Genomic DNA, 12,711 nt, shown 5'->3' on the forward strand with positions numbered 1-12,711 from the left:
TCAGATTAGCTTTCATTTCTTGCAGCCCGAGGAGCTCCTATGGTGTCTCTGTGGAGCATTTAATCGCAGGACAATAGGTCTTTTTCACAGCAGACATTTTTGACAGGTAAGAAAAGCTCAGGTGTAATTAATACCATTAACGATGCTTGCATACTGTTTTAAGTCTTGCGGTTCCAGCGCCCCACTGCTGCGCCTCCCTGCTCACTGACACTTACAGTGGAGCAGAGAAATTGTTCTTTTTATTGGCTCTGCCTGTGATTTTGCTCTATTTTCTATAGATTCCTAACAACCTGTATTGGAGCAAAGCAAACACTGTATAGACGTGTAAAAAAATAGCCTACTGTTTAAATTATGTCTCTTTCAGGTCACATATGGGCGACATCTGCTATTTTTGTGGAAACTGATATATTAGACGTGGTACTTAATACTGTCAACTTTTCTCATGGCAAGCATTTTGACTTTAATGATCAGATTGATCTTTTCCTGTTTTGTGTGGAACATAAAGGGATCACTTTGCCTTTCTTTGTATTACCTCGTGTGGTAGAATGATAGATAAATGAACCTTGAATCTCAAATGAACCTCGACCTTTTAGATTGGGAACCACATGACTAAAATGCCTAATTGCATATAAAGTACTTAAAACTCCACCTCAATCAGCAACAACAGTAAAATGCCGCTCACACACTGTTGCATCAAGGTTAGCGTCCTAATAATTCAAGTACTCTTAGTCTAGTTTACAATACTTTTACTCAAGATGGATTTTAAATTCAATACTTTCACTTGTAATTGAGTAGTTTCACATGACAGTACTGGTACTTGTATTTAAGTTTGGGTGAAGTGGGCAGAAAATAAAATAATATATTGTGTGGTTTATGTTTTCAGTTTAACTGATCTCAGTGACCTTGCTGACATTCCCTGCCCCTTTTAGATCATGTTTATTTATTTATTTATTTCCTTGTTATCTGGCCTCATCACAGCCAGATGTTCCCGTAATAGTCTTTCCAAGGAATTTGCCACTCCTCATAGAAAATAAATGGTAGCTTGTGGCACCATCCAGCAAAGTATTTGGTGCTTTTCCACCCTTAATGACAGTCTGCAGGGCTCAGCGGCCTGCTGGTTTATGTTGGAGCTATCTTATCAGTGACTGATTTGCACCAGGTGAAGGCCATTAACTGTTAACTAGCTGGTAGGATGGAAAAGCAGCACCAGCAGCACTACTGAAAACCTCTCACTGCTGTGTAAACAAGCTTTGAGAAAGCTCACATTTAAAAGAAGATTTTTGCATTTGGTGAAGGGAATCTTAATTTAAAAAAGGTAATTAGGTCACGACATGCATGCTTTTACCAGGACATTTAATGCTCTCTGAAAGACATTTCTGCTCGCATGCAACATAACAGTGCACTGTGAGACTTAACTGTTATTTTCTGTTCTCATTTCTAATTGTTGTCAGAAGTAAAATGCTGCAGTGCCCTCTTTTAACAAGCACCAGTTTGAGAAAACTCAACGGTTTCGTCTCTTATGAAGGCAAATCAAAGTGGTTTATATATTCTGTCCCTCATTCAGCCCAATGCCAGAAACACTCATCGGTGTCTCCCCAAAGACCTCATTATCCTCTTAATTTCCAATTATTTCAAAGACAAATGAGTACACCTGGCATCCAAGCAAACCTGTCAATGAAGAACACGGGAGACTGTGCCATCCTCACTTCTCTCGCTGGAAACACATGGGCTGACGATGAAACCTTTTTCTTTTTTCTTCTTCACATTCCAACTAGGCTAGAATTCAGGAAGGACTTCCTTCTCATAGCAGCAATTTTCCTTTCATTCACATTCACGAGAAGGATTCGATGCTATCCACCATGTCCTGACGTGCTGTTCATTTGTGCAGCTCATTTGTGGATGACATTGAGACAGTATCTTCCCGGTGCTTCCTAACATGTGTACAGGCATCCCTGTGGCTCAGTTGTTTGCAGCTTTTGTAATGTGTTCACCTTTGATTTGGGGCAGCATCTATTAGTTAGCACCCTCTGAATTATACAATAAACACAGACTTCGGCACGAGTTAAACCAATACAAGCCTGCTGTAGACTTATTTACATGTAAGTTTTGGATAAAGCTGGAAATAAATCAAAATAAGGTTAAAATATGCGCATAAATATGCTGCAGTTTAAATCTGGGGGATTGATTCTTTCACTTTTTTCTGCCGAGGCAAGTTCTCCCACACTGCTTCTGATACAAAACATAAGCATCAAAGAGCATCAAAGTTGTGCATCAAATGAGTTAGCAGGTCAGTATGAAAGTGAGAGGATAACTGTTTGAAACTTGACATTTCGGCAAAAAAGAACTGAATTTGAAGGCACCTTTTTTAAAAACGGGGGGAAATCTGCAGCTAGTTTGCTGCTATTGTGCGATGAACTCTCAAAATTGAAAGTCAGTTTAAAGAATTTACTGATCATCATTGTAAGGTAATGGTTATTTATTGGAGTAAAAATGATCCTCTTCAGATCTCACGTTTATTCCCGCAAACATTTAATTTGAAGTTGAGTTGAAAATGCTTGTGTGGCACTGACTTTTATTTGGCTGTATTCAAATTTGCGCTGAATTGAACAGTTTTATGTCTGTATGTATGGTGATTGATAACACTGGTAATCATTCTTTCATTTTAACCATTTACGTTAAAAACTGCATAATTGCGAGATAGCTAACGAAACCTCAAAGACGCTCAACATGCAATGCTGTGAGATCCAGTATCTATGAGTCTAATTTGACTTGCTCAGTTGGGATATTATTAATATTTAATTAAGTCTTGAAATGTTACCACCTGTGGGGCAAAGGAGTATAGAGCCCAGCAGGCATTGCGAGTAACATTTTTGATCATGGCTGCACACAAATTAGTAATTCATTCCTTCAAATGAATAATTCCTGGCCAAACCCCAGGCTTCAAAACGTCTTTTAGAAACCTGGGAGTGATGTCACAGATTACCTACTGCATGAATTATTATTTGCATGATTTACAGCGTACATTATTCATTCAGGATTTCACATTAAACTTTCACTTGGTGTGGCTTTTAAGAATTTCATGGAGTGGGCTGGAGATACTTACAGGTTTCAACTGGGAAGCTCCCATCACAGACGTTTGATTGAATGAAGCCTGTGGACACTGATCAGATGTGGACACGCTCATACTGTGCTGACGGTGCACCATCTGACATGAAGCCCACAAGAGGTCCAAGTTATCAAGTTAAAAACACAGCTAATATGAAATCAGTGCACTAAAGCGTGATTGCACCTACTGAGCGCTGGGAATAAGGTTCTAATACATTAGCAGCTCAGTGTGTGCAGTAGATAGGTCTTATTTCACACTGTATCATTTAAATGGTTGCGACTTCCAACTGTCAGAACAGCGGGAAGTACCAGAGCACCTAGATGAATTATTAGTGTTCGCAATGCATCCGCAGTTATCATTTGTTTAGTTCATGGGGATGTTGACGGCAGGGAAGGTATCACCACACTCTTATTGGTGAAGAGCCTTGAAAATTGCCTGCAGCTGCCATCACTCATGAATTGCCAGTATTCACATCTAAGATGAGGAACACATCTAAGATGAGTTGTGTTTATACTTTAACCATGAGTTCCCAATATAGAGCAGGTGATCTAATTAGATTTGGAGCCTCTAAGTGCTTAAATTCACATATTAATGGAGGGAAATTTGATCATTAGTAGATTGAATCTTTAATGCTTCCATTTACTGCATTATGAGAAGACAAACACAGCGGGGACCGAAGTCTGAGTCTACAACAGCAAATGCATCCAAAACCCAGCCAAATGAACAAAAAACATCATAGTCTAGGTAGTAAAAAAGACAAAACAATCACTGAACTGCATCCTCAGCAGGAGAGCAGATTCCTCACTACTTCTTCAACGACAGAACACCTCAAATCATCATAGCTGAGAGGCAGAAGGTCCTTTTTTGTAGATGAACTGAAGTTTGAACTCTCCAGTTTTTGTTAGAATTGAGTGAAGAGACAAATTAATGTGTTAAACCCTAATGCTAGTGTGAAAATTCAGCTGTGGGAATGTTTTGTCTGCAGTTACACAGAATCAGTCCTGAATCCAAAGAGAATTGCCCCGTCATTCTGCAGCGGACAATCATCCCCTGAGCTGGAAAGCTGTGTGAAAGAAGATTCATTCTCCTGTGTCGACAGTCGAAAGGTTCTTTCACACAAAATACCCACCAACATCTGGCTTTGGTCTTCAGTGGGAAAGGGTACAACAGGCATTCGTTCCCACGTCAAATGACTCTGCAGTAGTCGTATTTATCAGGTTCAGCTCCAATCAGCGGCGATTGGAAACATGACACCCACTTTTCCAGCCCGATGATGATACGCATTGAAGTTCTGGACGTCGGCATGAACATATTGCCTGACTTCACACAAACTGTCAACTCGCTCCACTCTGTTTCCACCTCATCATCATCATCATCATCTCATAAAAGATATAAACATAAAGATATTGTCACTGGCCTTCATGCTGCTTTCTGCTGCTTTCCAGCACATCTGTGACGTCAGACATCACACACCAGGAAAAAAGGCAAACAATGAAAAATGAGTCACCTACCTTAAGCGGGTTTACCTGCATTTAAAAAAGCCACATGTACATGCTTATTGTGGCGTATAAGTGGTTTAATGAAGAGTACTGACTTCCTGTTGGACATGTGGGAACCTTTGAAAAGGGACCAGCCACCGTGTCATATTAACAGTCCTCAGGTGGAGAGTTAAAACTCCATCAGTGACCTGGGTTCAATCCCCAGCTATGGTTCTCTGATCTTTCTGAAACAGACTGGCAGTGTTCATAGGGTGAGGATCCTGGTTGGAGCCTTAGAAAATCTCCCTGATTTGGCAGAAATGTGACCCTTTGAACATGTCGTACCATCCTGGTAAAAGGTCCACATCTTCAGGTTAAAACACTTATTGGAGGGGGCACGTGATGGTCTCCAGCCCACTCTGAGCCAAAAGGCTTCAAACCTGTGCTTTGCTACAGACAACACAGCTTTTAATCTGTAATGAAGGCAAACGGCGAATGCATCACTTGCCAAGCCCGACTTTCTTCAGAGTTCTTACGTGTTGAAAGAGACATTCAGCCCGAACACTGAGTCAGTTTTAGAAGCAGTGCTGATGCATATGGAGCCGTGAAAGATGGCTTGTGGAGTTTTAGTGTTTTAAGGTTTTAAAAGCTATGGTTTTTTTTATGCATGTGTCTCCATTTCTTGCATCTTGTGCATGAGCTGATTGTTTCATGCTCGTCCAGTAATTGAATGTTGATGAAAGTAATGCACCAAGTAACAGTAAAAAAAAAAAAAAAAAGACATCATAAAACAACACATTTCAAGGATACCTCAAAGTATCCATGTGTGATGCATTTTAGAATCACTCAGAACTGAATGTAAACATATAGTTTTGTTACAAGAAAGCTCTGAATTTTATGGAGCCAAAGAAGAAAAGAGCAAAAGGGTCTGAAAAAAAAATTCTGGTAAGTTTTGAGGTCAGGCAGAGGTTAAGATTGCCTGTTTGGGGTGAACAAATAGGAAGTAAAATCACATCATGGGTCCAATTTGCATTAAAAGCAGGAGAAATTTGTCTTCAGCCCAAGTGGTGATGTCTGGAACTGAAAAATGAGGCAATGCCAAAAACTGCAGTTCCTCAAATGGCCACTTGAGGCTGGCGACAAAATTGAGTCAATCCCCATAGTCCCCCATATTAAAAAAAGCCAACTTTAAAACAGAAATAAACATGTTTACAGCCTGCTACAAAATTGGTTTTGGTCTCAACAGCTATTTTTTTCATGTTTTATACAATTTATGACTTTTAATATGTCTGACACTGCTGGTTATATTTAACACTGTATGCTGATTATGGTGGGAAATGAACCAGGTCAAATGCCAGTAAAAACAAAACTGGTGAGAAAGGATTTCCACTATTCATTAAACGTCTAGAATTTTCAAAAATGAAACGCCAATGTACATTTCTGAAAGCAAGTGCAATTATCTAAGTCTAGCTAACGCTGACTGAATTACGCTCTAAGACAGAGACTTTGCAGTTCATTCCATGTGCATTAAGCAGCACATGAATTTGTCTAATATTCATGAAGAGGTTTCAATTTCATGATGTAGCTTTATATTAGTCACACGCTGGTGAAGAAAGTCTGCAGCAGCCTGTCCCCGCTCCTCCTCTGCACAACTTTTCAAGGCTATGTAGGTCAGCTGTCTCACTGCTGGTGCTGTTTTGAACCCCGATCTTTAAACTCTTCATTGTTTATTCTCTCATGTCACTGGAAATTACGTATTACAGCAGAGATGAAGCGTTAGGGAAACAAATGCTAATCAACACATTTACAACCTTATTTCCCCTTTTCCCTGAAAGCAGACTGCATATAAAAGCAGCAACAATCAGAATTACGTAATTGTACTTTGTAAATAGGCTCATTTTGAAAGCCTGAATTCACAAGCAAAGCGTTTCCCCCATTACGGCCTTTCAGCCATCAAACATGTGAAGAGGAAGATGTGACACTGATAAGTCATTTTGCATCTTAAAGTTGAATTTCCAACTTTTACAAAGTACTTTCTTTTTAACAGCAAACAAACCTCCGCAGCCTCCCAAACTTTTGGGTAAAACAACTTTAATGATCGCGAGCTTGAATTTGAAAGGATTTTAGTCTCTTTGATCTTTTATTTCCAATTCACCTTCACATACTCCAGAGTCATGAACATTTATAATATGCAAAGCCCTCCTCCATTAAATCATACTCTATGTGAAAGCTTCAAACCTTCTTAGAAGCCTCTGACCTCAAACGGTATGAAAAGTAGCACCGGCTGGCTCTGCTGGCCCTGAGGTCTTAGCTTACACAACTCACTGAAAAATAAAAAAATACATTTTTACCCCCCTCCACGCCTTCCTCTCCAGCAGTCAGACACACAAATGCACATCCATCCTTGACCTGATATGCAAAGTGCAATTAAAGCTGTTTTGGTATGCGGAAAAAGTATGTAAACAAAGTCTACTGTATGATGCATGGCTGCTCTTCCAGAAGATACGAGGGTGTTAAGGGTGAGGGAGGCAGCGTAACATCATGAGACCATCCCCGCTTGCAATAGGACTATTTTCTTAGATAATCCATTCTGCTTCTTTTGACAAAAGATAAAACCTCAGGAGCCATTTCCCCAACACATATCCTCATACGGCTCGCGAGATAGTACCCTTGCCTTATCTTGGAAACATATGGGCAGAGCTTTGATAGATTGTGACTCCATGAGGAAGAAATCTTTATTCAGGGAGTGACAGTTTAATCCATGTAAACCTCTCTCAGTCTCAAGCACTTATCTTACCACTCATTTTCTGTACAAAAGCACAATTAGGCACTTCACTGGAAACTTTACGCCGCTTTTTAATTAATTAAAATCTGAGTTCATTTCTCAGCTAAAACTTATTCTGTAAGTGTCATGTGTGCTTAATTACCTAACAAGTAACTAATTGCCCTGAGATTAGTTTTTCCAGTCATGGATGAAAACTTCCCCAACCCATCTCGAAAAGCTTTATTCTCCACAAGATTTATCATCTGCACAAATTGCATGCCTATGGATGTGATAAGAACATGCTGTGTACAATAGAGCAGCTCTGCAGCTGAGGAAATTATGTTGATTTCATGTCATTAGTCTGGCACGGGGATGCTACAGTGTAATGCGCAGACTCTGGTATCCATTACGGGTCAAATTCAGTGCCTTCAAATCGAATATTAGCTTCCACATAGTAAATTTAGCAACTGAATCATTAAGAGGAAGCAAATAATTTCCTCCTCCACAGCTGTTTATGGTCTTGAACGTCATCAGCTGTGCAGAAGACAGCTTGTGTAGGGTTTTAAAATTAGCAGCTACAGTGATGAAGTCACTGTTGGATGCTTATTGATGGATTGATGAAAAATAAAGCAAAAAAACCTCAAGTCTCTGTTCCATTTTCACACTAATACGTTATATTACGTTCTATTAATGTAAACAAGAAAACAGCAATGTTAAAAAGAAAATTAATAGTACTGATCATTTCAATTATTTGGTGTCTTTTCTAAGCAAAACCTACAGATAATATGTCCCCCAAACTGCTGATTATGTCTTCAAATTCTGTGTTTTGTCAAACCAACAAACGAATTCAGTCTGATATGACAGCAACAAAGCAGTAAATCCTCGTGTTTGAGAAGTTTGAGCCACAGAATATTTGGGATTTTTGCTTGCTCACCAATAAATCAAATGATTAATTGGTGATCAGATTAGCATTTATCTCTCAATTAATCAATCAATTAACAACCTGCAGAGACATTTCCTGTCTTTTAGGCAGTATATGGCTAAAAGCTCCATATATAGCGAATCCTACAATTCCCATTTTATTATTTTATTTTATTTTATTTTATTGTATTTTAGACCCTGCCTGGTAATTTATATATATATATATATATATATATATATATATATATATATATATATATATATATATATATATATCTTTAAACTTCAAACTCCACCCCTCTGGTTTATAAAGCAGACTTCCTGTTACAATATCTGCTCCGTTATAAAACCCGAGCCCAGGCTGAGATATGCTGATATCATCAGAGTTATTTTCACTGACTTGACAAAGCTTCTCCAGAGCCACAGAAGAATTTATAGGTCTGTTTTTCATTGGCTGAACAGTGCACCCCATCATGACAAGACTGGATATATAAAATCGGTGGATGGGCCTTCTTTGAATTCTTATTTTGTTATTGGACACAGTATATAAATGAGCTTTTTGGGAACTGAAATGCTCCCACAGAAATCCCTTAACAAATACACGGCTGCCATTTGATTCATTCTACCTTTGGGAGTATTCTCCTGCTGTATGTTGGCAGCGATCCATCCAGAGCAACGCGCCCTTTTTCCAAAACTACCCTAAACATTTCCAGCTTCCACCTGTTTACAAACTCAGCCCCCCCAGGGCAGGTGCTCGTATATTTGTTGCCTGAGGAAAGAATTTTGACACTTTAGGAGCCTGGGAGTCATCAGAAAGTTGCAGTTTTGTGGGCTGTCTCTCCCTTGGCAAGCACGCTCAGAGAGCCTGATTTTGTGAAGAATGGGGGAAAAATAATGCATGAAAGGAAAAAGGATGATAGATTGAGTTTGACTGGCTGCTGCTGCATTCATCTAAAATCAAACACGGTTCAGGCACATTAAAAAATGCAAATGCAGCTCGGTGCGGCTGGAAACATAAGCAGTGAAACGGCCGAGTGTCAGTTTTAGGATCTTCTCTGTTGCCTTTGGCTACCTCATCTGACCTTTGCCACGGGCCAGCCCTCAGGCTGCTCACAAATCTTGGAAGAATTTCTCTGCTCGTCTCCTTGTTTCAATCCAATTGTGAAAAAGACAAAAACAGTCATTCTGTGAGCGGAGGGAAATAATGAGCAAGAAAACGAGGCCGAAGAATGAGACGGAGGATTGTTATGGAGAGAAGAGAGGCGTGATGTCAGGAGGTATGAGTCGACGGCCTGAAATATTCATTATCCCTCCCTTTGTCTTTCTTAAGGCCATCGTCAGCGTTTCTGAGGCAACCCAGACTGAACGGGAGCATGACAGGACAGAAGCATCAGGGCTGGGTGAAGACAACTAATCAGCATGTACGAAACCGCCATGTACAGCTTTCCAGAGCAGCGCTGATGTTAGTGTCCAAGCACTGTTTTGGTTTCCTGTCATTATTAGTGAGAAACGGGAGAGTTTCGTTGCAAAATGAGGCATCTGTGACAGCAATTGAACTTTCCAGATATGACCCCATTTTGAAAAATGCTTGAAAAATGAAAGCAAATTGTACCTTCTGGAGGTGAGTCGGCTTCTTTGACTCCCCGCTGAGAAAATGACACCACTTTCAAGTTTAGTTTTCTTGTCTCTTAGACATAATAAATGGCAGATGATTCTTTGTTCCCTAATGCGTGTGAGGGATGGTGAAGCTCCTTCCCTTTAATGTCATATAATGCATCATAAAAATGTCACTGTGTGGCACTTTGAATGGGACATCTCAGACAAGGTTTCTTATAGACGAGCCGAAACGTCACTATTAGACTGATAAGAAATCATGTAAATGTGACAGTGCATGTTCTTCCTCTTAAAACAAAGCACTCAGCAAATTCAAAACGTCTCATGAACACTCGCATGTGAAAAGGGTCACTCGTGGTGATGAGACTGCAGAACATCACCTGACTCTGCAGTTCCTCTGCAGAGCTTTACAGCATCTTTCAGCTTTAACGTCCCACTATTTGTTTTTGTGTCACTCTTTGTTCTCATTTCAGGCAGCTGCTTTTAGCAAAAATGCTCTGAAAACCCGACTGCATGCTGCCTTCCCAGCGAATGGCAGACAGACAACGTGTGTGAACGCAGTGGAAATTTAGTCTCTTAAAAGACTGATATTTTCCTCAGGAGACCAAACTTGAGCTAAAAGCGAAGTGAATATTGCAGTTGCCAGCAGGCCAGAGACATGACCTCAAATGAATGCTACTGCTGATTTGTATAAATGAATGGTTGCTAATGTTTAGCCACTGCTGTTAGAATAAGTGTGCTACATTCAGGTAAAGTATGATGCAACCTGCAGGTATCTGACTTTTGGGTGCACACTCGTCCCCTTATGCATGACCCAAATAGCAATATACCAATGCTTTTCAGTGTACACATAATACTCATTTGAAGTATTTGTAGTGTACTGCTTTAGGGTGTACTAACAGGAAATGATACAATATGTGCACTAAAGGACGTCAGCGAAATCACTGATTATCAGCACACTGAAAAGCAAAGCGAGTTCAGTTGCATAGACACTTTGAGTATATTGATAAGACTCAGTAAGAGCACTTCTCCGCTGTCAGTGTTTCATACTGAAAAGCCTGAGCGCATACCCATATTACCCTAAGTGATCCCACTGCAAAAAGTGTCAAGCATGAACAAATTAGTGAGCCAATGCAGAGGCTGGCTCCCATCGAGGGGCTCGCACACCTAATAAATTGGAACGTTGACCATGAGGAGACCCTGGGGAACCTGCAGGATACCAAGGTTGCATTTTTTTTTTGGTTCTGTGGCTCCGGAAAATCAGTCTTGTGGGGAAGCAAAATGTCAATCACATTCATTGTTAATTCTGGATTATGTTTATTACATATACCTTAACTGTTGATAATGATGTGGTGAATATTAAATGTGCTCACTGTGAGAGCATTATCCACTTATGGTTTCATGAAAGTCATTCTGCCTCTCTCTAAATTCATATCAAAGAGGCTGGGAAAACCAACTTACGGCTAATTTCAGTGAATCTTTCAAGGATAATGGCAACTTGGAATAATTGATGCAAAGCATATGATTGCAGGTGTCACTATTGTGTACATGGCTGCTCAGCATGATCCTCTGTGCGTCCACTCTTGGAGGAAGAAGACACATACAATTCTTTCACATATCCACTCATCTGGATTTCAGAACTTTATTGAGCAATAAAAAATATACACCAAGGAAAATATCATTTTCCTTTTTCCCCATATTGTTGTTCTTCCATCTCAAAATCTGATTTAATACTTCCAGACGAATGACCCATGATCCAAAGCGACAAAATGAAAAAAAGAGGAAAAAAAAAAGAGCAGTGTCTTTAGTTCAACAGGAGACGTTGAAAACCACCGGGACAGTTTGAAAGCATCTCTGTTCATATTGTTCACTGAAAATTTGAAAAATCTCAAACAGATTTGGTTTGAACAGGAGTGAAATCACAGACTAGGTCGTCACATCTGAATCTGCCTCTCCGTAGAGTTCTGCCAGTTTCTGGAACTCGGGCCCCCAGTCGTCCAGGTAGTTATAATCCTGCTCTGATTGCGTTCCAGGAGAGTCCAAAGGGCTGATGGATCCTGTGGGTGAGCCCTGGCCCTCGTAAGCGTAGGTCTGGAGGGAGTCATATGGCGGCACGCTGGTGTCCATGTCGGCCTCCACCAGTCTCTGCTTGATGAACTCGTGCACATCCACCTCGTCCAGCTCCACCGACGGGCTCCGGTGGCCGCGGGGTGGGCCGCAGTGATGCCTCACCTCTGGGCGAATGTCCCGTCGGAACTTGAGCTCTTCGGCGGCAGCTGGATTACGAAGGGCGATGATGTCAAAGGCCTCGGTGTCTTCCTCGCCCCCGCCCTCGTCGTCGTAGGTGACCACGTTCTCTCGGATGTCCTCCTCAGAGATGATGAGGGGCTCTTTCTTGCTCCGCCTCAGTGTGATGAAGAGAACCACAATGGCTGCAAGACGGAAGAAGAAAAATGCTTGAATCAGTGCTTAAACTTCAAAAGTGCTAACGATAATACTCCTCAGAAAAAAACAACACAATAACAAGTACACAAGTATAATTTTGAAAATGACTTCATACAATAAACTGACATATTTAATAGCTGTAGACAAAAGTCAGACAGAAAGAAAATTGCTTTTCCCAACAATAAAATTGACAAACTGCTTAGCAGAACATCACATAATGGAACGGCTGAATGTGGTGACACTGCTCAGCCATGTTCTTTATGTGAATACCAATCCCTGCGTGTGCCTGTGTTGTTTGGTAACTCGTAGCTCATCACAGACAAACACACTGTGGTTCGTAAACAGCCAACCAAATGAACACAAGCAAATTTTATGTGCATATT

At 40.5% G+C, this 12,711-nt stretch overlaps 1 protein-coding gene across 2 annotated transcripts in view; it reads right to left on the minus strand.

The window, feature by feature from the left end:
* Positions 1–11,495: 11,495 nt before the first annotated feature.
* Positions 11,496–12,711, minus strand: part of LOC139346744 (cadherin-18) — a 147,504-nt gene continuing 146,288 nt past the window's right edge. For both annotated transcript variants that reach the window (XM_070985998.1, XM_070985997.1), the window contains exon 12: positions 11,496–12,315. In XM_070985998.1, the coding sequence (XP_070842099.1) occupies positions 11,810–12,315 (506 nt within the window). In that variant the 3' untranslated portion in view covers positions 11,496–11,809. The remainder of the gene's footprint in view (positions 12,316–12,711) is intronic.

The sequence above is a fragment of the Chaetodon trifascialis genome, chromosome 18 (genome assembly GCF_039877785.1).
Source record: "Chaetodon trifascialis isolate fChaTrf1 chromosome 18, fChaTrf1.hap1, whole genome shotgun sequence".
NCBI lineage: Eukaryota > Metazoa > Chordata > Actinopteri > Chaetodontiformes > Chaetodontidae > Chaetodon > Chaetodon trifascialis.